Source organism: Molothrus ater, chromosome 4, assembly GCF_012460135.2.
Source record: "Molothrus ater isolate BHLD 08-10-18 breed brown headed cowbird chromosome 4, BPBGC_Mater_1.1, whole genome shotgun sequence".
Classification (NCBI taxonomy): Eukaryota; Metazoa; Chordata; class Aves; order Passeriformes; family Icteridae; genus Molothrus; species Molothrus ater.
Window position 1 is genome coordinate 71,658,478 of NC_050481.2, and position 26,990 is coordinate 71,685,467.

General features: G+C 53.5%; 1 protein-coding gene across 4 annotated transcripts in view; it reads right to left on the reverse strand.

The window, feature by feature from the left end:
• The window catches only part of ALMS1 (ALMS1 centrosome and basal body associated protein), a 58,454-nt gene that overhangs the window by 14,688 nt on the left and 16,776 nt on the right, over positions 1-26,990 (reverse strand). For 2 of the 4 annotated variants that reach the window (XM_036382847.2, XM_036382846.2), the window contains exons 4-11: positions 24,664-26,623; positions 22,077-22,242; positions 18,861-20,423; positions 17,359-17,489; positions 8,986-11,965; positions 7,973-8,089; positions 6,788-6,952; positions 2,124-3,265 (exon numbers count right to left, since the gene is read on the reverse strand). In XM_036382847.2, coding sequence (XP_036238740.2) covers positions 2,124-3,265; positions 6,788-6,952; positions 7,973-8,089; positions 8,986-11,965; positions 17,359-17,489; positions 18,861-20,423; positions 22,077-22,242; positions 24,664-26,623 — 8,224 coding nt within the window. The remainder of the gene's footprint in view (positions 1-2,123; positions 3,266-6,787; positions 6,953-7,972; positions 8,090-8,985; positions 11,966-17,358; positions 17,490-18,860; positions 20,424-22,076; positions 22,243-24,663; positions 26,624-26,990) is intronic. The other 2 variants (XM_054514630.1, XM_036382849.2) reach the window with 2 other exon arrangements.

The following is a 26,990-nucleotide window of genomic DNA, read 5'->3' on the forward strand; positions in this document are numbered from 1 at the left end:
GCCTTTAAAGGCTTTATTCCCCATAGCATTAATTCCATTTGTCATCTCACAGGTGATTTAACAGGTTAAAAAATCAGATTTGGGTTTAAGGTTCAATGGACCCTGAAAAAGTCATCTTGTGAAGGGAACATGGAATAAAATCATCTTCTGAATTCTACAACTGTGCCAGAAATGCTGGATCCTAATGCTGGTGTTCTGGTTAATAGTCCTAACATTGCATAGTTCAGAACAATTTTATTTTATCTTCAAATAAATGTTATGAATAAAAATATTAAATAATGTTTAATATTTTTATTAAATAAATAAATGAATGAATAATAATTATTATTAATAAAAATATTAACTAAAATATTTTAAACCATTCTTCACCTTCAAAAATATTGTTTCTTCCCCAGATTAATTTCGTTATTGGCATTATTTTTCATTATTTCATAATTCACTGGCTTATTTTACAAACAGACTTGGAGTTGTTTCTATAAAATAAAATAGCAATTTAAATTAAATCTGGTAGTAATGATGCCAGTTCCACTTTCATCTGGAAATACAAAAAAATGAAAGAGGTAATTCAATATTCCTCATTCGTTCTGTACTTTTCAACATTCCTCTGGATTACAGAACCCCTGAACTCTGTAATTCCTTACTAAAATCACCAAATCCAGGCTGAGTCCCAGTTAAGAACATTTCCATTTCTCCTGCCAAGGGCAACAGCCAAATTCACCTGAAGGAATTATTCCCTCCCCTTTCAAACAGCTGCACTGCAGAGCTCTCACCTGGAATTCTCAGCTCTTTAAAGAAAAAACCTCACAACCAGCCAGACAAAACAATTTACACATTTTTACAAGCCCATCAGCAGGGAAACTCCAATAATTGTATGGATCCTTGCCCAGGGATGTCCTGGCTGGAATTTCCATCAGATTTACAACCTCACTGAGCCTGCAGGTACCTGTTCCCAAGGATTGGGACAGCAGGGTCTGTTCCCAAGGGAATGGACACAAGGAGGGCACAGCCAGGTGCTGTGTGCCAGCCTGAGCTGCTGCCCTGGCTCTGCATGGATCCATCCCAAGGGAATGGACACAAGGAGGGCACAGCCAGGTGCTGTGTGCCAGCCTGAGCTGCTGCCCTGGCTCTGCATGGATCCATCCCAAGGGAATGGACACAAGGAGGGCACAGCCAGGTGCTGTGTGCCAGCCTGAGCTGCTGCCCTGGCTCTGCATGGATCCATCCCAAGGGAATGGACACAAGGAGGGCACAGCCAGGTGCTGTGTGCCAGCCTGAGCTGCTGCCCTGGCTCTGCATGGATCCATCCCAAGGGAATGGACACAGGGAGGGCACAGCCAGGTGCTGTGTGCCAGCCTGAGCTGCTGCCCTGGCTCTGCATGGATCCATCCCAAGGGAATGGACACAAGGAGGGCATAGCCAGGTGCTGTGTGCCAGCCTGAGCTGCTGCCCTGGCTCTGCATGGATCCATCCCAAGGGAATGGACACAAGGAGGGCATAGCCAGGTGCTGTGTGCCAGCCTGAGCTGCTGCCCTGGCTCTGCATGGATCCATCCCAAGGGAATGGACACAAGGAGGGCATAGCCAGGTGCTGTGTGCCAGCCTGAGCTGCTGCCCTGGCTCCTGTAGACCTCGGATGGGTCTGCCCCCATGGAAGGCAGAAGCTTCCCCTGCAAACCAGTGATTCCCAGTGATTGATTCCCAGTGATTGATTCCCAGAGATTCCCAATGATTCCCAGAGATTCCCAGTGACTCTCAGAGACTCCCAGTGATTCTCAGTGATTCTCAATGATTCCCAGTGATTCTCAGAGATTCCCAGAGGTTCTGAGTGACTCTCAGAGATCCCCAGTGACTCCCAGTGACTCTCAGTGATGCCCAAAGGTTCTCAGTGATTCTCAGTGATGCCCAGAGGTTCTGAGTGACTCTCAGAGACTCTCAGAGATCCCCAGTGATTCCCAGTGACTCTCAGTGATGCCCAGAGGTTCTCAGTGATTCTCAGAGATACCCAGTGGTTCCCAGAGATTCCCAGTGACTCTCAGAGATTCCCAGAGGTTCCCAGCTCACAGAGCTGGCAGCAGTGGGGGTTCCCATGGGGATGGGGCAGGGCTGTGCTCAGGGAGCTCTTACCTGGCTCTGCTGTCCCTTCCCGAGGCTCTGAGCAGCTCCCTGGGGACATCCTGCAGCCCCAGCTCCTCCACTCTGCTCCTGCCACTTCTCAGAGCGCCTCTTCTGCTGGCTGATGGCACGGTAGAGCCGGGCCAGCCTCGGGGACAGCTCTGGGGACAGCTCTGGGGCTGGGCTCGGAGTGCTTGGGGCCAGCCTGTGCTGCCCAAAGGCCCGGAGCAGCCTGGCCGTGTCGATGGTGGACAGGGACAGGGAGCTGCTGTCCCCAGAGGCAGGGGAGGTGTCCAGCCCTGTGCCCGTGTCCCACGCCGAGGTGCTGCAGGTGCTGCAGCTGCTGGGCTCTCTGCTCAGCCTGCTCTCTGAGGAGCTGTCAATGGGGATGCCCAGGTGCTGCTGCTCCTCCAGGATCCTGCCCAGGTGCTGCTGCTCCTCCAGGATCCTGCCCAGGTGCTGGATCACCTTCTGCCCCGGCCTGGCTGCCCTGAGCTCCCCTGGGCTGCTGCTGCCGCCATGGCTCACACGTGGCCTCTGTCCCACTCGTGCTCCCTTTGGCTCCGTGCTGCTCCCAGACCTGGCTTTTCCTGCCAGCCCAGTTTGTGGCTGTTCCCCTCCCCGCATTTCCTGCTCAGGAACCTTGTCCCCAGCAGCTGTGGGAGCCAGGGTGTGCCTGATGGGGTTCTGCAGGAGCCTGGCCAGCCGATCCAGGCGCTGCACGAGGCTCAGCTCTCCGTCCCTGCTCAGCTGCTGCTGCTGCCTGCCCTGGCGCTCCAGGAAGCTCAGCCACAGCTCGTCCAGGCCGCCCCTGGCGGGGCCCCGGTGCCGTGGTGCCTTCCCCACGCTGTCCTGCAGGTGAGCGGCCCGGCCCCGTGGGGCAGGCTGGGCGCCAGCAGCTCCCTGGTGCGGCCCCGTGCCAGCTGCCCCGCGCCCCAAGGATGCCCCGGCACTCAGCTCCTCGCTCCTGCTGTCATCAGCCTCTGCAGGGAGGGCAAAGAACTGCCCTGCTGTGCCCTGGGCGGCGTGTCCAGCCCCAGCCCTGGCCCTGCAGGGCTCCCGGGGATGCTGGCTGCAGCTCTGCCTGGTGGGCATGGCACAGGGCTCAGGGACACCACGGGAGGGCTCTGCGCGCTGAGAACCGCCTGGCAGCTCTGCAAGACACAAAACACGTGAATGTTTCACTGCTCTGCCCAAAGTGGAGGATTTTTATCCTACAACTCCCAAAACACCACAAAGGATTAAAAGCAGGATGACCAAGCTCGTTCCCAAACGCGGCGAACTTGGAGATCAGGTTTGAGCATTATTAAAATCACATAAACAAATGTTTTCTATCTCTTGCAACATGGAATCCAAGAGAATCTTATATCCAAGTGGATCTGTGGGGGGAATCTAGTTCTACCTCAGGGAACTGCCCTGAACTGAGCCTTTATTGGTCGTGGAAGGGACCCCAGGGCCCATCCAGTGCAACGGGCAGGGACAGCTCCCCTTACCCCAGGGTGCCCCCATTCCCACCCAGCCTGGACACTGCCAGGGATGGGGACGCCCTGGCCATCCATGAAACACACCCAGCACGAGCCAGGACCGCTCTCAAAAACAGCTTCGAAGTGATTTTTAATATAATGCAGAACCTGTCCAGGTTTAAAATGTGCCTTGTGTTTTTTGTAGGAAGGACTGGGCGCTTGGATCTCCTCCCTTCCCAGCACAGGGGCTGTGGTGGAACACAGAGATCACAGATGCTGCAGCCAGGCCCAGCCTCACTAACTCTGGAAGTGCAGGAATTTTTCTTCCCATACAAGGGCAATGTTTATAAACTTGTGTAAGAGGCTTCCTCCACATCCTCCTGACAAATGAGATCAGGCTTGGGAATGCCAGGCAGAACTTTGCTATTCCTGGCTTTTTAGAAAGTTACCAAGAAATGGAAGGAATGTAAACAGGCAAAAAATAAAAATAAGTTTGTATAGAAACTTTTTTTTTAAAAAAATACATAACTTGCATAATTTTAAGCTCTAGACAAGCTCTGTGGGTAGAGGTAATCTTTTATTAGATCATCTAAAAATATGGTTGAAGAAGTCAGGGAAGATTTAAGACATGCAAGTCTTTCTTCTGAAAGATTCTTTAAAGTTCCAGCTGCACTGGCTGCCTTCACAAAATATTCTTTCTCCTTACAGTTCTTTTCTTACCTGGGCCTTTAGACCATTATAGCAATAAAAAATGTTAGGAGATAATTTTATATTAACACTTTTGTTCCCCTCTCATTTTTATCCAGGTTATTGATGTGGCAGCCTTACATAATCATTGAAATTTTCCTGTGCAAATCAAAATTGTCTTCTGGAAACATCAAAATCTCTCCATTCTGAGAGGAAAAGCTTCAAAGAATAGAACCCAACCTCAAGCGAAAAATGAAAGTAATCAGATGGAAACCCTATCAACACATCAGGACAGGAACCATCAGGACAGCAGAGATGCAGCCACCCAGGAGTGGCCTGGCTGCAGCCACCTGTGTGCAAAACCCAGCATGAGGCACTCACAGGCAGAGTTTGTGCTGTGCAAAGTGTCCACGAGGATCATCTCAGCTGCTGCCACCAGAGCCAGCCAGGCACCCAGGGCTGGGCTCAGCCTGACCCACCTGGGGCAGCATCCTCAGCAAACAGAGCCTGGAGGGCAAACCTGAGCCTCCTCTGGGGCAGCTCCAGCCAGGGACAGGGACAGGGCAGGGACAGGGACAGGGCAAACCTGAGCTTCCTCTGGGGCAGCTCCAGGCAGGGACAGGGCAGGACAGGGCAGGGGCAGGGACAGAGCAAACCCTGAGCCTCCTCTGGGGCAGCTCCAGCCAGGGACAGGGACAGGGCAGGACAGGACAGGGACAGGACAAACCTGAGCTTCCTCTGGGACAGCTCCTCCAGCCAGGGACAGGGACAGGGCAAACCCTGAGCCTCCTCTGGGGCAGCTCCAGCCAGGGACAGGGACAGGGCAGGGACAGGGACAGGGACAGGGACAGGGCAAACCCTGAGCTTCCTCCAGGGCAGCTCCAGCCAGGCACGGACAGGGCAGGGACAGGGACAGGGACAGGAATAGGGCAGGGATGGGACAGGACAGGGACAGGAACAGGGATAGGGGAGGGATGGGACAGGACAGGGACAGGAACAGGGATAGGGCAGGGATGGGACAGGACAGGGACAGGGCAGGGATGGGACTGGACAGGGACAGGGACAGGGCAGGGACGGGACAGGACAGGGACAGGGCAGGGATGGGACTGGACAGGGACAGGGACAGGGACAGGGCAGGGACGGGACAGGACAGGGACAGGGCAGGGATAGGGACAGGGCAGGGACGGGACAGGACAGGGACAGGGCAGGGATGGGACAGGACAGGGACAGGAACAGGGATAGGGCAGGGATGGGACAGGACAGGGACAGGACAGGGACAGGGCAGGGACGGGACAGGACAGGGACAGGAACAGGGATAGGGCAGGGATGGGACAGGACAGGGACAGGACAGGGATGGGACAGGACAGGGACAGGGACAGGGACAGGGACAGGGACAGGGACAGGGACAGGGACAGGGACAGGGCAGGGATGGGACAGGACAGGACAGGGACAGGGACAGGGACAGCAGCACACTGAGCTGCAGCTCCAGGACACGCAGGGCACAGAGGAACCTGGTGTGACATCACAGGACAGCAGAGTGTCCCTGGGCAGGGACAGCCCCAGCCCAGCTCACAGAACTCACAGAACCCCTGGGTTGGAAGAGACCTTCAAGACCATGGAGTCCAACCCAGCCCCAACCCCTCCGCTAAACCCTGGCCCCCAGTGCCACATCCAGGGATGGGGACTCCACCACCTCCCTGGGCAGCCATTCCAGACCTTTCTCACCATTTCTGTAAAAACCTTTTCCCTGCTATCCAGCCTGGATTTCCCTTGGCACAGCTCGAGGCTGTGCCCTCTGGTTGTGTCAGTTCCTGCAGACAGAGCCCAGCCCCAGCTGAGCACAGGCACCTTTCAGGAGCTGTGCAGAGTGATGGGGGCACCCCTGAGTCTCCTTTTCTCCAGGCTGAGCACCCCCAGCTCCCTCAGGGGTTCCTCTCAGGGTTTGTGTTCCCAGCCCCTCTCCAGCCCCCTCTGGATGGGCTCAAACATCCCAAAGTCCTTCCCAAGCTGAGGGGCCAGGGCTGGGCACAGCACTCCAGGTGTGCCCAGTGCAGGGGCAGAAGGAGCTCCCTGCTCAGGGAATCCCAGCTGGCTGCAGCCACAGGGAATTCCTGACAATCCCTGGAGACACAGGAATGCCAAAAATACTGATGGCCAAGTTTTCCATGGAATCCTGGAATGGACTGTGTCCCTTCCTGTGGAGGGATCTGAAATCCCACCCGGTGCCACCCTTGCCATGGCAGGGACACCTCCCACTGTCCCAGGGTGCTCCCAGCCCTGTGCAGACTGGCCTGGGACACTCCAGGGATGCAGAGTCCAGAGCCTGCCAGGGAAACCTGGATTTTATCAGTCAGGGAGAAGCAGAAAGACAGGAAGAGGAAACAGAGTCAAATCCAGCATTTTCTGGCAGACCCAGCAGTGTCACCGGAACCACGGACCCCGAAATGTCAAATCTTTTGCTCTGACTTCCTCCACATGTATGAACACACAGAAGCAATTACAAAATTCAATCCACATTCTAATTACCTGAAGCCTGTCCCAGCGGTGTGCTGAGCTCCTCAGCCCAGGCCAGCTTAGGCCAGTGACCATGGGCTGTCCCCGTGTGCTGGGCAGCTGCCCTGGCTGCAGGGGGCTCAGCCCCCAGAGCCAGCACTCGGGCCAGGATCCCTGGGGCAGGAGCATCCTCGGAGCCTGCAGAGAGAGCAGCGTGAGTGCAACAGCAGCCAGGGACAGCAGACACACAAATGCCACAATGAACCAGCAATCAGGAGCCCTGGCAGCGCCCCAGGCCAGGCTGCATGGGGTTTGGAGCAGCCTGGCACGGTGGGAGGTGTCCCTGCCATGGCAGGGAGGAATGGGATGATCTTTAAAGTCCTTCCAACCCGACCATTCCATGACTCCCTGATCCTACCCCTGTCTCAGGGTTAGAAGCCTAGAACTGTCCCCACCAATTTCTCATCCCTGCCAACCCCACCTGGCTACATCCCATGGATTTCCTGCACTCAGTTCCCTCAGCTGCTCCCCCTGAGCTGAGCCCTGGGTGCAGCAGGGACTGGGAAAAACAAAATGTATTTTTCCATCCTGCTGTACATTTTCCTAGAACCTTGTGCTGCTTCATTTGCATAGTGAATTTTTATATATGGCATCATCATTTGTGCAAAACAACAGATTTGCATCACATTTGTTTCTCTCATGATTCCCCAGATAAACTTGAAAAAGGTCAAGAGCAGGGACACCTAAACCATGGCCAACACAATTTGTGGCTGCAGTGACTGATCTGGGCACTTCTGGCACTGTTGGATCAGCCTGGTCCAACAGCTGGAATTCAGGAACTGGACATCTCTAACATGAGTCTTGTCTACAGACCAAACTCTGGATGTTAAAAAGCTCTGAGTGAAACCAACCTGCAAATAAAACCTGTGATAACCTGTAATAAAAACCTGTGATAACCTGTAATAAACCCAGTGGTCCATTCTTTGCAGGAGAAGTGGCAGAGACCTGCAAGGATCCCAAGTGAGCAGTGATTCCCAGAGGAAAGCAAGGGATGCTCAGGCTGCAAACACTGAGTCCTGCTCCTTTTCAGTGCCAGAGTGGAGCAAGAGCCCCCTCCAGCCCAGAAAGGAGAGCAGAGCCTGCAGGCAGGAGCTGCCCACGTGGCTCACAGGTAATTCAGCCCAGAACACCCACCCAGCCTGGGCAGGGGTGCAGTACCTGAGTGGCAGCTGGCTGTGCTGGCCTCGGGCTCCACGCTGGCTCCTGCTCTCTGGAAAGGCACATAATACATGCCAGAGCTTCCTGAGGGCTTGTAGGGCAGCAGCAGGGGCTGGGCTGGGGGGACAAGGCAAACAGTGAGCAGGAGCCGGGCTGGAAACCCCTCATGCAGCAGGGCAGGGCCTGGGCAGGCTGCTCAGGGTGCTCCTGCTGCTAAAGCCTGAGGAACACCCTGTTCTTCAGCAACAGGGATTGCTATTTCATTAGCTACATTAAATTAATTGGATTTTTTTAATCCCCACCCACAGGTAGAAGGTTCCCATCCCTTACCTGGAAAAACAGCTTCTCCTATTCAATATTAAAATTGTGATCAGGGTGGCAAACGGTGACTTACAGAAACATCTCCTGTACCCACAGAGCTCCCAGCTGATCCCAGCTTGAGGGAATCACTTTAAAGGAGCAGGGATGTGTCCCTCAAGTCAATAAAAGCAACAACAGAGCCCCAGTACCAAACACCACTGGGGTGGAGAACCCTGTGAACATCCACATGCCCCTGCTGACAGATACCCCAAACCCTGCACTTTGCTGTTTTATTCTATTAAAAGCAGCAATGTGCACATTCCCCTCTGATTTTTTGGTGCTACCTTAAATAGAGAGTAAATCAGTAATCAGATCCAGCTCTCACTGAACTCCAAGTGAACCAAATCAAACCATCTACACACAAACACCAGAAAATATTCTCCAACCATAGTTGGACACTAAGGACTCAGTTCTAGAGAAACCTGAACTGAATCCCAACTGTTTCCACACAAACCCCTCCTGATGGGGCTGAAAAACCCAAGTTTAAGGGTTGGGTTTCCCCCCGATGTGAGCAACTTCAAATATCCCAATTATCTCAGGGATGTCGTTTCCACAGAAGAGCTGTGGTTGGTTTTGGGCTTTCACTTTGATCAGTAGCCTGACCTTGTGCAGACTCGAGGGCACAGACAGCTGTAAGACAGGGATTTGCTCACCAGGCTGCCTTGGGAAGGGGGGAATCTCCTTGTGGGGTGGAGCTGCAATCCCAGGAGCTCCGGGGGCGCTGGGGAGCGACGGCTGCAGGGCGGCACTTGCCCCCTCCTGGGGATCAACACAGATTTCTGCTGAGAGCGTGGCTTTGCTAGGACTTCCCGTGGTGATCTGGGTGGCAGCATCACAAGTCCTCCTGCCAGGTGCTGCAGGAGGGGCAGAGCTGGGGATGCCCCGTGTGAGCCGGGCTCCGGCCCTGCCCTGCAGCTCCTGCCCAGGGGAGGGCACCCGGCCGGGATCTGCTGGGGCCACAGGCTCAGCTGAGCTGGGAATGCCCTCAGCAGGAGGGGATTTAGGAACACCTCCCACTGAAGCTTCTGGAGCTGCTTGTAAAGTCTGAGCCTTCTCTGGAGGTTTGTCCCACACCTCGATCCTGCTCCCAGCACTGCTGGCACTGGGGTGACTGACCCTGGAGGAGAGGGTGATGTGCACACAGCTCAGGAATCTCCTCACCGGTGATGAGGGAGCCTCAGGCGTGGTGGACAAAGCCTCATCTGCAGGTGAAGGGTGAGCAGGACCCATGTGCTCCCTCACTGCCCCTTCTGGCATGGTGGACAAAGCCTCATCTGCAGGTGAAGGGCGAGCAGGACCCATGTGCTCCCTCACAGCCTCTTCTGGCACGGTGGACAAAGCCTCATCTGCAGGTGAAGGATGAGCAGGACCCATGTGCTCCCTCACAGCCTCTTCTGGCATGGTGGACAAAGCCTCATCTGCAGGTGAAGGGCGAGCAGGACCCATGTGCTCCCTCACTGCCTCTTCTGGCATGGTGGACAAAGCCTCATCTGCAGGTGAAGGGCGAGCAGGACCCATGTGCTCCCTCACTGCCTCTTCTGGCATGGTGGACAAAGCCTCATCTGCAGGTGAAGGGTGAGCAGGACCCATCTGCTCCCTCACAGCCTCTTCTGGCATGGTGGACAAAGCCTCATCTGCAGGTGAAGGGTGAGCAGGACCCATGTGCTCCCTCACAGCCTCTTCTGGAAGGAGAGGTGGCTCATCAGGGCTTTTCCTCCCCTGTGCCAACACCTCACTGGGGCCCTTCAGCCAAGCCCTTTGTGCAGCTGCTCCCGGGCTCTCCCGGAGCTGGGTGTGGCCAGGTGGGATCTCCTCCTGCTGGGACGGGCTCAGAGCGGAGGGTTCAAGGGACGCCTTCCTTTCCTGGCTGAGCTCCCTGGCTCTGTGTCTGTGCCCCACAGCTGCAGGCAGGAGCTGGGGCTGTCTGGCACTCAGGCTCTGTCCCTTCCCAGCCTGGACGCTGCCGGGCTGCTGGGCTGCTTCCTGAGGAGCTGCAGCCCTGGCAGCAGGGGCAGCCCCCCCAGTGCCAGCCAGCGCGGGGCAGGGGGCACAGCCCTGCCCGCCAGCTCTGTGCCAGGGCTCTGTGCCCAGCCCCTGCTCCCTGCTGGCCAGGCTGGGGCTGTGTGCCAGGCTCTGGGAGCACAGGCTGAGGGGGGAGCTCGGCCTGCCCAGCTCCAGGGCTGGCAGGGACAGCTCTCCAGGGGCAGGGGGGGCAGCTGCAGGGCTCCCTGCACGGGGGTCCTGTGCCAGAGGGGCACGGGGCGCTGCCCTGGCACTGGGGTGCCCCGTGGCTGCCTGCTGGGTGTGCACTTGTGGCTCAGCAGTGGTCCAGGGCTTCAGGGGCATCTCCTGTGCCTCAGCAGCACCCAAAGGTTTCAGCTGCACATCCTGTGGCTCAGCAGCACTGCAGGGCTTCAGCTGCATCTCCTGTGCCTCAGCAGTGTTCCAGGGCTTCAGGGGCATCTCCTGTGCAGCACTGCAGGGCTTCAGGGGCATCTCCTGTGGCTCAGCAGCACCCAAAGGTTTCAGCTGCACATCCTGTGGCTCAGCAGTGTTCCACAGCTTCAGGGGCATCTCCTGTGCCTCAGCAGTGTTCCAGGATTTCAGCTGCAAATCCTGCAGGTCAGCAACATTGCAGGGCTTCAGGGGCATCTCCTGTGGCTCAGCAGCACCCAAAGGTTTCAGCTGCATCTCCTGTGGCTCAGCAGCACTGCAGGACTTCAGCTGCATGTCCCGCAGATCAGCAGCACTGCAGGGCTTCAGCTGCACATCCTGCAGCTCAGCAGCACCCAAAGGTTTCAGCTGCATCTCCTGTGGCTCAGCAGTGTTCCAGGGCTTCAGCTGCACATCCTGCAGGTCAGCAGCATTGCAGGGCTTCAGCTGCACATCCTGCAGGTCAGCAGCATTGCAGGGTTTCAGCTGCACATCCTGTGGCTCAGCAGTGTTCCAGGGCTTCAGGTGCATGTCCTGCAGGTCAGCAGCATTGCAGGGTTTCAGCTGCACATCCTGTGGCTCAGCAGTGTTCCAGGGTTTCAGCTGCATGTCCTGCAGGTCAGCAGTGTTCCAGGGTTTCAGCTGCACATCCTGCAGATCAGCAGCACCCAATGGTTTCAGCTGCACATCCTGTGGCTCAGCAGTGTTCCAGGGTTTCAGCTGCACATCCTGTGGCTCAGCAGTGTTCCAGGGTTTCAGCTGCACATCCTGTGGCTCAGCAGTGTTCCAGGGCTTCAGCTGCACATCCTGCAGCTCAGCAGCACCCAAAGGTTTCAGCTGCATCTCCTGTGGCTCAGCAGTGTTCCAGGGCTTCAGCTGCACATCCTGTGGCTCAGCAGTGTTCCAGGGTTTCAGCTGCATGTCCTGCAGGTCAGCAGTGTTCCAGGGCTTCAGCTGCACGTCCTGCAGCTCAGCAGCAGCCCAAGGTTTCAGGTGCATGCGCTTCAGCAGGGAGGAATCCCAAGGATCAGCTCCAGGGAATGGTGCTGCTGGTGGGGAGCTGGGCTGGAGGAGCCCCCGAGTCCTGGAGAGCTGTCCAAGCCTGTCCCTGGGACACCTGGGAGCCTGCACAGCCTCCAGGTCCTGCCCCTGCTTCCTCAGGTACTCAGAAGCTGCTTCCAAACCACAGAGCCAGGGATCCTGAAAACCAGAGCACAGTACAGAGGTCATGTGGAAAACACCACACCTGGCCAAACCTGGACGGGAAAAGCCAAAAATGAGAGCTGTGACCAGCCCAGAGTTTGTCACCAGGAAAGGAGGGAGCCCAGCTGGCAAGGAACTAATTAAACTTTACCCTTTCTCAGTGCCAAGTCACCATTCCATTAATGGCAAAATTAATTTCTGATGTGTTTGCCCCATTAGAATTTGTAGGGAGTACAGCTCTTCCTTAAAGGGTTCCTAAAGGGTCTCAATTATTCTTCCATCAATTTTGGAAAGTCTAAGTTAATGGATTAAATATCAGCACTGTTACTGGCTCATACCACACACAACCAATGGCCCCTACCATTTAAAAACAAATTTAACAGATTTATGAAAGAGTAATTTGTTTTGAAGACATTCCTTTATCAGCAGCATCATAAAACTAAACGTATAAAATTAATATTACTTAATTAAAAGCTGTGATGATGTGGTTCTTTTCAAAACTGTGATGAATCCATTCTGCCCTTCAGTTCTTGTCCCAGTTTGGGGCAGGGTCAGGGCTGGGGAATGCTGGCAAGGGACAGGGCACAGACACAGTTCCATGGGGATCCCGTGGGTGTGGGGTCCAGGCCACCACCCTCCTGTGCACAGAACCCCCGAAGCGGCCTCAGGCTGCACCAGAGGACGTTTAGAAAGGATCTTAGGAAAAATCTCTGCCTGGAAAGGGTTAGCAGGCATTGGAACAGGGACCTGGTGGTGTCACCACCCCTGGAATTGCACAGAAATGTGAGGATGAGGCATGTGAGGACACTCTGGTGCTGAGCATGGTGGTGCTGGTTGTTGGTTGGACTCAATGATCCTGGAGGTTTTTTCCAGCCTGAATGATTCCATGATGCCAACCACCAACATAAATTTATTCATTCAAGTGTAACCCAAAATTCCAACACTTCCACTGAAGAGAGTAAATCTGAGATAAATGTGCTGCCATGGAGATGGGCCAGATAAGCTGAATTAGAGAAAAAAGACACAAAAATCTAGGTTATATTTACTTTTTCCTACTGATTGGGCCAACTGTGGAAGCAGCAGAATGTATTCCAGTCATGAAGCAACCACGGGTCCCTGGGTGATTATATCCCCATCAACCACTGGGAATTTGGCAACAAAAAGCAGTGGGAAACATTTTTGGTGTAAACCAAACATATAAACAAGTATTTCACAAGAGCCTTCCCAGCCTTTCTCCATCCCAGCTGTCCTGACAGCAGCAACTACTCCAGCAGGGCCTGGATCACCATCCCACTTTTCTATTCCTTCATGGGTTTTGAGGCAACAAATGGGATTATTTGGCCTTTCCTGCAGCCAGGAGGGCCTGTGGAAGGGCCCAGGGACAGGGAGCAGAGCTGAGCCAGCACAGGGATGATCCCAAACCTTCTCCTCCCTGCACCACGTGCCAGTTCAACGGCCTGAGGTAATCCAGAGCAACTCCCACCCGCGAGAGCAGGCACAGAAGTTGTGATAAACTCATCTTCCCAAGCCTTTCACATGTTTTATTGTGCCTGTTATGTGTCATCCTTCCAAAAAAGCTCCCTGTGCCATATGATCCACAGGAGCCTGCAGAGCAAATTTAGAGCTACAACTCCGTGAACTTCCTGGAGAAGTGAGAAAGCTCAAGGAGTGGAAAAGTACAGCAGGGAGTGGAGGAAAACACTGCACCAAGGGGGAAGGAACTCACAGGGCAGGGAACAGGGGGCACTGGCACCCTGAAATACAGGGGGGGGGTCAGCTCCTCAAATTAGGAGGAAAATCCTGAGGCTGAAGGTGCTGGAATTGTGTTTACATCCAACAGCAGCTCCAAACCTGCCATGGCAGGGACACCTCCCACTGCCCCAGGCTGCTCCCAGTGTCCAGCCTGGCCTTGGGCACTGCCAGGGATCCAGGGGCAGCCCCAGCAAATCTGGGAATTCCAGCCCAGGCAGGAATTCCTTGCCAAGATCCCAGCCCAATCTCCCCTTTCCCAGTGGGAGCCATTCCCTGGCTCCTGTCCCTGCAGGCCTTGTCCCCAGCCCCTCTCCAGCTCTCCTGGAGCCCCTGCAGGCCCTGCCAGGGGCTCTGAGCTCTGCCTGGAGCCTTCCCTTCTCCAGGGGAGCATTCCCAGCTCTGCCAGCCTGTCCATGTTGAGTATTCCAGGGGTTTTGAGCCCTCCAGAGCACTCGAGCTGGGTTTGCAGTCCCTGGGTTTGCTGTGCCCAGCCCAGGCCCCTCCTGTACCCTCTGCTCAGGCAGATGTGGGAAACCCACAGGAAAGATGGAAAATCTTCCCAAGTAAAACATCCCAGAGAACTTCCCCAGTGTCCTGCTCCTTCCTCTGCACACAGACTTAACACACTTCCCATGGCAAACAAGAAAAGGCCAAGAAAATCCAGTGGCACCTGAATTCCTGGAGCTGTGGCCACTGAAAGCGAGAGGCAGAGCCTGAACATTCCCAACGAACATCCCCCCAAAAACATCCCCCCCAAAGAACACCCCCCAAGGAACATCCCCCAAAGAACATCCCCCAAAGAACATCCCCCCCAAGGAACATCCCCCCCAAAGAACATCCTCCCAAAGAACACCCCCCAAAGAATATCCCCCCAAAGAACATCCCCCCCAAAGAACATCCCCAAGGAACATCCCCCAAAGAACATCCCCCAATGAACATCCCCCCCAATGAACATCCCCCCCAAAGAACATCCCCCCCAAAGAACATCCCCCCCAAAGAACATCCCCCAAAGAACATCCCCCCAAAGAACATCCCCCCCAAAGAACATCCCCCCCAAAGAACATCCCCCAAAGAACATCCCCCCAAAGAACATCCCCCCCAAAGAACATCCCCCCCAATGAACATCCCCCCAAAAAACATCCCCCCAAAAAACATCCCCCAAGGAACATCCCCCCCAATGAACATCCCCCAAAGAACATCCCCCCAAAGAACATCCCCCAAGGAACATCCCCCCCAATGAACATCCCCCAAAGAACATCCCCCCAAAAAACATCCCCCAAAGAACATCCCCCCCAAAGAACATCCCCCCCAAGGAACATCCCCCAAAGAACACCCCCCAAAGGAACATCCCCCAAAGAACATCCCCCCAAAGAACATCCCCCCAAAGAACATCCCCCCAAAGAACATCCCCCATGGAACATCCCCCCAAAGAACATCCCCCCCAAAGAACATTTTTTCCCCCCCAAAGAACATCCCCCCAAAGAACATCCCCCCCCATGGAACATCCCCCAAAGAACATCCCCTCCCAGCCTGCCCCACAGGCACTGCTCCAGACCCTGCTGCAGGAGTTGTTTGCTCGAGCTGTAGGAACAGTTTGTGTTTCTCAGCCTTAAAGGTTTAGGAGAAGGAAAAATGTCTTTTCCTAATCTTTGCTCCATTCTTTTTAAGTCCACACAAGGCACTTTGGCTCTAAAACTTCCCCCCTTATTGTACACAACTGTTCCCATTAAATTTACAGGAAAATAGTTTGCCTGGCTGTGCCTTTTTTCAGTGCAATAGTTTTGAACAATCTGTATTTTTCAGTGACAGTGTTTGTCTTGGAAGGAAAAGTACATTTATCTTAAGTACAATAAAAAAATCCTGTGACCTTCACTCTGCAAATTCAAACCTTTTTTATCTCAAATTAAAAACATTGCAGTGCCAAAGTATTTGAGATCAAAGCACAAGGTGCTGTGGTTAAACTAAAGCGATTTCTTGGAGCTTGGTTTGCAAAATTATGGTGAATTTCTTCTTACTCTAAATGGGGAGAAAACAAACCCCAGCTGACACTGAGTCACAGAAAGGTGAAATCCTTGGCTCCACACTGCACAGAGCTCCTTCCAGGAACAAAGCTGTGACCAACTAAAATCTAAAAGCTGGGGGGAAAAAGCTTTGATGCCTCTGGTTTTGTATTTGTGTTTTGTTTCTGTTTTTTTAAAAAATCTGAATTTTAAGAAATTTGAATTTCTAAAATATTAAATTATATTTATAATACTATTACATATAATATTATATAAATATATTATATATTTATATATAATATATACATTTTACATATTATTTAAAAGATATTATAGTATACTTATAATTTATTTATATAATAATTATTAATGAAATAGTCACTTTCTTTTCCCCCAGCTGCCCAGAGATTCCACCAGTCTGGGAATGCCTGGGAAGTTTGGCCTGATGGCTTTTGGGAGCTGCTGTGTCTCCTCCCAGCACTGCTGATCCAGAGAAGCTCTGAACACAGAGTACTCCTAAAGCACTGACTGTCACTCCTGCTAATGCAGGGCTTTTAATTAAAACAAACAAACCAACCCCTGCTGCTTTTCCTGGGAGGCAGGCAGGCTGCAGGAGAAAACGGGAAAATCAAGGGAAAAATAAAGAGGAAGCTCTTCCTAAAGCTCAGGGCACTTGTCTGAACCACCAGTCCCTAAAAACCTTGCCCTAATCACCCTGGAGACCAGAGCAGTGCCAGAAATGGCATTTAGAGTGAAAACAGAGGTAACACACTCTTGCTCAGACCAATTCCAGCCCAGACATGCATTTTATAATGAACTAGAAACACTCCACAGGAGATGCACCAACCATGGCAGCTCCAGGGCTCGTTCTCCCAGACAAACAGAGCTGCAGAGCCTGAACCTCCTCAGCCCCCCTGACGCAGCACAGACACCCCCAGGCTCCCACAGACACTTCCCAGCTCTCTGGAGAGCATCCTGTGACCAGCACTCCCTGGCTTCCCCACCTGCAGGAGCCTGGAGCAGCCTTTCCCTTCCCCTTCCCCTTTCCCTTTCCCTTTCCCTTTCCCTTCCCCTTCCCCTTCCCCTTCCCCTTTCCCTTTCCCTTTCCCTTTCCCTTTCCCTTTCCCTTTCCCTTTCCCTTTCCCTTTCCCTTTCCCTTTCCCTTCCCCTTTCCCTTTCCCTTTCCCTTTCCCTTCCCCTTTCCCTTTCCCTTTCCCTTCCCTTTCCCTTCCCCTTCCCCTTCCCCTTTCCCTTCCCCTTCCCCTTTCCCTTCCCCTTTCCCTTCCCCTTCCCCTTCCCCTTTCCCTTTCCCTTCCCTTCCCACAGACTCTCCCAGTGCTGAGGGTGCTCCCTGCACACCAGGAGGAGTTTCCCAGGCACCATCAGCACCTCCACGAACACTCTGTGCTAAGAATTCCTCCAGCCAACCCAGGACCAGGAGCTTTGGGCACTGTCCCACAGCAACACCAACTGTCCCCCCACACCTCTGTTTTTCACACCTACCTCAGGGACATCTGCAGCTGAGTGTCACCCCCATGGCCAAACCACCCCAAACTGCCTGGGAAAACCATAAAAAAGCCCTAAACCCCCCCAAGAGCAGGCGCAGCAGCGTTTCCCCAGAGCTGAGCTGGTTTGTACCTTGGCTGGTGCAGGTTCCCTGGTCCTTGGGAGCAGCTCTGCCTTGATTGCCTCCATCCTGAGCTGGGGCTCTTCATCCCAGTCTGCCCCACCCTCCTGGGACTGGCTGGCCAGCTTCATCTTCACCCAGGCTGCCAAAAACACAAAGCAGGAGAGCTTTCCTTTCCTGTTTCGTGTATGAGAACAGTTTTTAACTTCAAGTCAAAGCTGTGCATTTCTGGTTAGCCCAGCTGAGAGAACAAAGACCACACCAAATTCCAGAACTCCTGGAGTGACCAGGAACACAATGGCAAATGGCTCCTTGGATCATTTATTTGGGGAGATGGATCCAAGACTCTCCCCTGGTTCTGTCATCCTCACAGTCTCAGACACAAGTCAGAGCTCACTCACACAATCCTTTCTGACATTCCTGACTTAATACCTGTGTGGACAAAATAATTCCTTACAGTGATGGCAGGAAAAGAAGGTATTCAAACTGGAAAAGCCCAATTCTACCCAGTTTTATCACAGCACAGAAGATTCCCCAGTGTCCTGCTCCTTTCCCTGCCCACAGACTTAACACACTTCCCGTGGCAAACAAGAAAATACCAAGAAAATCCAGTGGCACCTGAATTCCTGGAGCTGTCACCTCTGGAAGGGAGAGGCAGAGCCTGAACATTGCCAAAGAACATCCCCCCAAGGAACATCCCCCCCAAAGAACATCCCCCAAGCTGCCCCACAGGCACTGCACCAGACCCTGCTGGAGTCAGGAGATCACTGGGAAATGTCCCCACTGAAGCCTGTCCCATTAAAGGGTCTCAGTGCACTGCACAATAATCTCCTTCTATTGTAAATCAAAGGTGAGAGAATGATGCATCTGACTCCATCATCAGAAGGCTAATTAATTACTTTATAATACTATCCTATGTACATTGTATCTAAACTGAGTCTGCCCTGCACTCACTGTTGCTCACAACTGCTCACCCTGCACTCATCTCTGATTCTCCCGTGACTGTCCCGTGACAGTCCCACACACACCTGGCCCTGACAGGCCAAGGGAGCAAAACATCCTCACTTTGGGTAAACCATCTCCACATTGCACTCTACTTTAGCACAACACAGGCACAGCAAGCGAGATAAGAATTGTGCTTTCCTTCTTCTCTGCTTGTCTCACAGCTTCTCTCCGTTCAGAGGGCTTGTGAATGCCACACCCTTCATCAGGAGCAGCCTCACCCCATCACTGCCACAGCCCCTGACACAAACCCACCCCAGGCTGTGCCCCTGACACAGCCAAACCCCCCGAGAGCCTTCCTCACCTGGGATCCTCCTCTCGTGCTCCTCAGTCACTGCCACAGCCCCTGACACAAACCCACCCCTGACACAGCCAAACCCACCGAGAGCCTTCCTCACCTGGGATCCTCCTCTCCCTCACCTGGGATCCTCCTCTCGTGCTCCTCGGTCACTGCCACAGCCCCTGACACAAACCCACCCGTGCCACACCAACCCCCCCGAGGTGTGCTCACCTCGGATCCTCCTCTCGTGCTCCTCGGCGCTCCTCAGGACGCGGCTGGCCGAGATCCCGGGGGCGGCGCTGCCCAGGAGGCTGCGGACACGGGCGGCCAGCGAGTCACCGCTGCTGCTGCTGCTGCTGCCCGCCGGGCTCAGGGCGGCCTCGGGAAGGCTCCGGGCAGCTGCAGCCCCGGGCAGGCCGCCCTGCACCGCCCCCGGGGCACTGCCCAGCTGCCGGGACTGCCCAGCCCTGCCCAGGAGGCTCCTGACCCGGGCACTGAGGGAATCCCCACTGCTGCTGTCCTCGCTGCCCTGTGTCCCTGCTGCCCTGCCAGCCTGGCCCCAGGAGCCCAGGGAGCCGCCCAGGCCAGCGGGGGCACTGCCCAGGGGCTCCAGGGAGGGAGGATGGCCCGGCTGTGGGGCTGTGCCAGTGCTCCGTGCCAGCCCCACATGGGCAGCCTGCAGGGGCACTGCCAGGGGCTCCAGGGAGGGAGGATGGCCCGGCTGTGGGGCTGTGCCAGTGCCCAGGAGGCTGCTGGCAGTGCTCCGTGCCAGCCCCGCACGGGCAGCCTGCAGGGGCACTGCCAGGGGCTCCAGGGAGGGAGGATGGCCCGGCTGTGGGGCTGTGCCAGTGCCCAGGAGGCTGCTGGCAGTGCTCCGTGCCAGCCCCACACGGGCAGCCTGGCTCCTGCCCACACTGCTGCTCCCTTCTGGCTCCCACCTCCCCGTGGATTTCCCTGCCCTTGGCTCCTGGGCCATTGCCCTCAGCCCTTCCCTGCGCTGGGAGCTGACAGCCAGAGGGTGTCCCCATGCCAGCTGGCAGCTGGCAGAATCCAGAGGGTGCATGCCCAGCTCCTGTGCCCGCACACCCCTCGGGGGCACAGCCTCATCCCACGACAGTGTCTCCTGCAGCTTTGGGATCCAGTCCTGGCCTAACCTGGCACCCTTGGGACCCCTGTCCCTCCCACCCAGCCCCGGGGGAGCCTCCCCAGGCTGCCTGCAGGAGGCTGTGGGGCCAGCAGCACGGCTCCAGCTGGCAGTGAGACCCTCTGCCTGTGCCAGGAGCTCCCGGAGCTCCTGCAGGGAGGGATTCCCCATCAGGGATTCCCTTTCCTGGCCCTGGCTGCTCTCACTTCCCACCCCGGAGCTCGAGGATGCCCTGTCCAATTCCATGTCATTCCCAAGCCCAGACAACGCCCCCAGAGCCCATCCCTGCTGGCTGCTGTCTGAGCTCCTGGACTCGGGGTCAGCAAGGGCACTCCGAGCCCTTCTCCCCCCGGCCTGGGGACCCCCGCCCGAGGAGCAGCTGGGCAGGTCCTGCCGTGCCCCAGCACGTCCAGGGGAGCCCTCTGTGCCACCCGGGGCACCCCCCTGCAGCTGGGGGCCTGGCACAGTGCCCTGGCTGGCTGGGGAGCCCCCAGAGAGCGCGGGGGAGCTGGCACCGAGCTCCCGGGGGGACAGCAGCTCCTGCTCCTGCTCCCAGCCCGCCCCGGAGCCCACGGAGAGGGACACGCTCAGAGGGGACACATCCGAGCCAAAGCTGGCCTGGGACATCTCGAAGGCTGGCAGCAATGCACCTGCAAAGGAACAGGACACAAATGAGTGTCTGGAGGCTCCAGGACACAGCAAACATCCCTTCCTGTGCTACAGGGCACACAAAGCAAGGGAAGAACTCAAATACTGGAAAATATTTCAGGTGCTGTCCTTAGGATGAGACTTGAACCAAGATTTACATGAGAATTGTCTCCTGAAAGAAATCTCAGGAGTACTTCAGATAAATATCAAACAAAATATAAACTTATCAGAGAATTATAGAATATCTAGAGTTGGATGGGATCACCCATCCTGCCCCTGGCCCTGCACAATCCCACCCTGTGCACCTGGGAGCAGTGTCCAAACCCTCCTGGAGCTCTGGCAGGGCTGGGTGTTACAAAACCACACTAATTTGGGTGATGATGATGATGGGTGGATGGATTTAGGAACAAATCTGGTCAGTTACAAAAACACTGACAGCATTTCATCACACCGAACATATCAAGAAATTCCAGAATGCCAAAGAAACCAATAATTATTCCTCTCCCAAGAAGGAAAGGTCTGCTCCCAGTCCTTCAGTCTCAAGATACAAACCATTTCCTTCTGCAGGACTCTTGGAAAAAGAGAAATAAAGGGAATAAAGGCCCTGTGTGCCTGGCAGCTGCCCCACAGCCACACTCCTGAACAGGGGCCAGCTTTGCAGAGGTTTGAACACTGCCCAGTGCCCAAATCTGCTGGCATGGCAAAAGATGGAGTGCCAGGAACCCCCTGAACCCCAGGGGAATGGGGTTTGTGCCTCCTCCTGGAACCCTGGGTACTGAGGGTTTCACACTTTCTGAGCTAGAAAGCACCGACTCTCAGGAAAACACTACACTTGGCCTGAGACCGTAGAGAAAGCTTCCAAAATTGCATGATAAAACTCAGATCATGAGGGTATAGCTTAAATAAATGTATGTAATGTCACAAAGTAGAAAACTTAGAATTTAAAGTTTTGTGTAAAATATAAAAATAGATAGTAAAGTTTTAGTAATTTATAGTAATTATAGTATTATTCAGTATTTAGTATACAGTATTATATAGTATTTAGTCATATATAAAACAAAAGTTTTATATATGTAAAACAGTAACTAATCCTTCTTCTTCACCCTCTTCATAAGTTTAAGTAATATTATGTAATTAAATTTAAAAGTCCAGGTTACAAAACAAAAACAATTAGTTATTAATAATACCTAACCAATAATAACTAACAAATAGTTATTAACTAACTAAAATTATAATTTTTTATACAATATATAACAATTATAGTAATATAATAACATATAGTTATGTAATAAAAATTCATATTATTAATAATATTAATTCTATAATAATATAATACAATAATATAATTCAATATAACATATATTAATATTATGCAATAATAGATAAAAAATATGATTCGTTATTAATAACCTAACCCAATAATTATTCGTTATTAACTAATTATAATTAGTTAATATATATATAACAATCCTAGTTATATAATAATAATATACAACATATATAATATAATATAATATAATATAATATAATATAATATAATATAATATAATATAATATAATATAATATAATATCTAACAATTATAATTAGTTATTAATAATAACCTCACCCAAGCAAAGAAACCCCAAACCCTCCCATCCCCCAGAGCCCCCATACCCTGAGCCTGTGGGGGGACCCTGTCCAGGGCCGTGGTGTCCAGGGGGGGCTGCAGGCTCCTGAGCCCCCAGGGGGAGAACTCCAGCTCCCGGAGGGGCCCGCGGGGCACAAACGGGGCCAGGATGGTGCCAGGGGACTGCTCGATGCCCAGGTTCCGCAGGTACACCTGGGAGGGAAACGGGGACCATCAGCACTGGGGGCAGGAGGGATCAGGAATGTCAGCGCTGAGGGATCAGGAACGATCAGCACTGAGGGATCAGAACAATCAGCACTGAGGGATCAGGAATGTCAGCACTGAGGGATCAGAACAATCAGCACTGAGGGATCAGGAATGTCAGCGCTGAGGGATCAGGAACGATCAGCACTGAGGGATCAGAACAATCAGCACTGAGGGATCAGAACAATCAGCACTGAGGGCAGGGATGGATCAGGAACAATCAGCACTCAGGACAGGGATGGATCAGGAACAATCAGCACTCAGGACAGGGATGGATCAGGAACAATCAGCACTGAGGGATCAGAACAATCAGCACTGAGGGATCAGGAACAATCAGCACTGAGGGCAGGAGGGATCAGGAACAATCAGCACTGAGGGATCAGGAGCAATCAGCACTGAGGGATCAGGAACAATCAGCACTCAGTTCAGGGATGGATCCTGAGCTCTCCTGGCACACTGGGCACTGCAGGAGTGGGCACTGCATTGCCCAGGGCAGCCTGAGCTCCCATCTTGCCGCTGGAAACTCCATCTCCACACAAACACAAAGGTTTGAGCTAAAAACACAAAGGTTTGGGTTCAAAGCCTTCTCCCTCCCCACTCAGCTGCTGCTCAGGAAACACTGGCAGGCTCAGGAATTCCAGGCAGCAGCAGGGAAGCTCCTCATTTTTTAGGACAAGTTTGGTCAAACCTTCCAGGCAAATAGTTGGGAGCACTTTTGTCAGAGCTGGTTTACACACAGACCTTGTATGCAGGAAAAAAACAGCCAAAACTTTCCTTGGCTTCATCACCTGTAGGGCAAATTAATTTCAACTCATCCACACTATGTCCTAAACTAGCCAGGAAAATGAAATAAATTACCTTACACATCACAGCCAGCTCCATTTCCTATGAATTTATCATAAACTTCTACATGAACAGCCAGATAAGTGACCTCATCTCCTTTACCTTCCAGGGATTTATGGGAGCAGCATTCCCCAGAACCAGGCTGGAGAGTGTGTAATTATAGCCAGGAACAGAAGTCATCTCTCTGTCTCATGAATTTCATTTCAAACACCCTCCCTCCAATATTTATATTTGTTTCACCACGGGTTTGCAGAGACAACAGAGTGAGAAGAGCTTCCAGAGCACATTCCCAAAGACCTGGTGATTATGGAGTCATCTTGTGAGAGGAGCAGCCTCTTACTCAGAGGATAATTACATGTTTGTCATTACCATAAATCTGCATCTCATTTGCTCCACCACTCCCAGCTATTAGTGCCCTGAAGGTGCTGCACAGGGCTCTCCCCCGGTTCCAGCCCCATCAGGAAAAACCTGGATCAGCTACACAGGACAGAAAGGAGGGAAGGCATGAAGAGGCTCTGAAGGTGAGGAACACATCAAGAATTCAGAACTGAGGCCTCAGAAACTGGAACACAGTGAAAAAACAGAGTGAGAAAATCACAGGAAAAAAAGAAATTTCATTTCCAAGGAGTCAGGTTGGGTTTGCTGCTCCTGCAGCTCTCCTCACTGAGCACCTGAGCCTGAAACCTCACATTTGGACAAGGAGAGCCTGATCTTTGAGAGAGCCACCAACTCCCCCTTCTCTCTCCTCCTGCTCCCCTGGTGTGGGATTAAGCCTTTTCTGACCCAGTGACGGGGTAACTGGGAGGTGCTTTCAAACTTTTATTCCAGTTTCAGTCTCACCAGAAGGGTGAGACAATACAGATGTTATAATTCACGCCATCACAATTAGAAGTTAATTATTTCATAATTACCATGCACTTTAAGTGTTTCTTGGTCTATCAGCTTTAGGCACACCATGCTGTACATGACTTAAAGACAATCATTCAGAATTACCCCTCGTGGGTCCCACTACAATGCACCTTTCACAGTTCTGTTTCTCCAAAGTATCCAGGCTTATTTGCAAAGTCATCCTTTAAAACTTGTTTCTGGTTCCATTTCTCTCTCAGCAATGTCTGTCCATTCCATGGCATTTCTAAAACAGCATTTCTTGTCTCAAGGTTTGCACACTTTGAGAATTCTCTACAAATCCATTTCCCACACCCTGACACTCACCTACCCCGAGAAAGACAAGAGGCCTTTCCCATGTCCAACCCTGTCTTTGTCTATGTTAAATATTACTAAAAGTTATTTTCCACCTCTATTTAAGATAGGCTGAACTGTGGCACAGCCCTGTGTAAAACCATGGCTTGTAGTGATTAGAACCTCTCCTAAAACAGCAGTGGGGGGAATGGAAAAGTGAAAAACAAACGGAAAGCTCTGAAAAAAACCATATAACTGAAAAAAATGGATAACTCTGGGAAAAGAAATGGTTAACCTAGGGAAAAAATGGAAAACTGGAAGCAGAGTTTGAATTAGGACCAAACTTACCGGGATCCTTTCTTCAATATTCAACTCTTCTTTCTTGGGAGTCTCCAGGGCTGCTCCAGGGGGAGTGGGGCTGTTCCCTCCTGCACTGGGGCAGGGCCTGGGCTCCACCAGGGCCCCCTGAGGCTCCTCAGGACCGACAGGAAAATTGAGACTCTCCAAGGGAACGGCTCCAGAGCTGTCCGTGATGCTGTGACCACTGAGAATACTGAGGCTGAGGGACTGATTTCCCTTCTCCTCACAGTCCTGGCGCTCCTCAGCTGGGGAGCTCCCATCCTTCGGAGGGAGCTGAGCAGCACTGGACACAAACACATCTGGGGCTGAGCTTCGCCTGGTGCTGCTCTGCACATCTCCAGCAGGGGATCCAGGCAGCACCTTCTGTGGGCTGGGGCTGTCGGAGCCCCCCAGAGCAGGACTCTGCTGCCCCTTTGCTGCTGGGCTCCTGCTGGACAGGTTCATGGTGCTGTCAGACTGGGACCTGCTCAGAGGGAGGGCAGGCAGCAGGTCACAGGGGGGGAAATGCACACTTCCCAGAGAGCCTGTGCCCCTGCAGGCACGAGCAGCACTGCCCTTGGCGTCTCCCAGGCTTTTCTGCGCTGCTGAAGCACAGCCTGAAGGCCTGGGAGGTGCACTGGAGGCTTTCCCTGCAGGGGGAGATGCACCTGGCACACGGGAGCTGCTGGCAGCAGGACCCTGCAGGTGCCAGGCTCCCACCTTCTCCAGGAAGCCCAGCGAGGGGAAGGACTGGATCCTGCCAGGGCAGGGAGATTCCAGCTGCAGGGACTCCCAACGCCCACAGGGCTCTGCCACAGCACTCTGGGGAGGGGGCTGCTCCCCAGGGACAGGGGACATCCCTGGGGCTTCTTCACTGGGACAGCAAGGAGAGGCCTGAAGCTCTGAGAGCATCACCAGGCCTCCACCAGGCCCTTCTGCCTTCCCAGCTGTCTTGAGGAACAGCCCTGGAGTGGACTGGAAGTTGGGATGAGGCAGGAGCAGGGAGAAGGAGCCCTCCCCGCCCAGGCTGAAGGAAGGGGAGATCTCCGTGGCTTTGTGTCCCCTCTGTATGGAGCAGTCCGAGGCAGTGAGCTCATCCCTGCTGCCTGCAGGCTCTGGGGAATGCCCAGGGCAGGGGGCAGCATCCTGGGGCTGGAGCAGGCTGGGTGTCCCAGCAGGGAGCAGCCCCTCTGTCCCCAGCCTCCCTGCTGGCTGCTGCTGGCCCAGGAGAGCTGCCTGCAGCCCCTGGGAGCCCCTGGGCTGCACCCCAGGCTCCTGCAGCCTCCCTCTGCCTGCCCCAGCAGCTGCTGCACAAAGAGCATCTTCAGCAGACGAGTTCCTGGCACGGCCTTTTCTCAGGCCAGCAGAGGAGTTATGTGACAAACCAAGCCCAGGCGCCTTCCTTCCCTTCTCCAGCTTCTCCAGGGCTCCTGCTCCACTCCCAGCCACTTTCACCTTTGCCTGCTGCACACCCCTGTCACTTTTCTCAGAGAATTTGGTCAGTGCAGTTGTGTAGGAGGAGTTTCCTGAGGAGGAGGAGGAGGATTCCTCCTGCCCTGGGGACTCCTTGTTCCCCTCTGAGAGCTCCGAGCCAGCAGCTGGGCCATCACTGTCCCGGGAGGAGTGACCACAGGAGTGACCACAGGGCTGTCCGTCCCTCGCAGCTGTGCTCCAGGGCTGCCCCAGCCCCTGTCCCAGCCCCTGCTCTGGAGCTGGCTGTGCTGGATGCCCCCTGCCCCAGGCTGGTGCTGGTGCCTCCTGCTCAGTGCCACTGTCCCCACTGTCCCCACTGTCCCCCTGGCTGCCCAGGGGCTCCCCAGGCTGGGGAGCAGCTCCAGGATCCTCCTGTGCCACGGGCTGGGGGCGCTGGGGTGGACTGGGCAGGGCTGGGCCCCTCAGGGATGCACTGCCATGGATGGGGGCAGGCTCTGAACGCTCCAGGGATGCTCCAGAAACATCCGGGACTCCTCTGCAAGGAAAGGGAACTCCTGAGCATTTCTTTTGTTTCAACTTTTCTGGTTTAAATCAGAGGCAAAAGAACATCAGTGACAACTGGAGGTTACCAATATTCACACAAATACCCATAAATGCAACCCCTAAGAGGCCAAAACCCAAAGGAGTGCAAAGAAATATCAAAAATCTCCTATAAAACAAAGGCTCAAAAGTAATATAATAATAACATCAACTTTTACTTAGTATGGCAATATTGTTCCACCTGTTTAGGACTGAAACATTTCTTACTGACAGGCTATTATTAGTTACATAAATAAATAAAATTAGCTAAGTAAAATATGGAACATGTACTTACATCTCAGCTTGCCTGTGATTTTTTAATA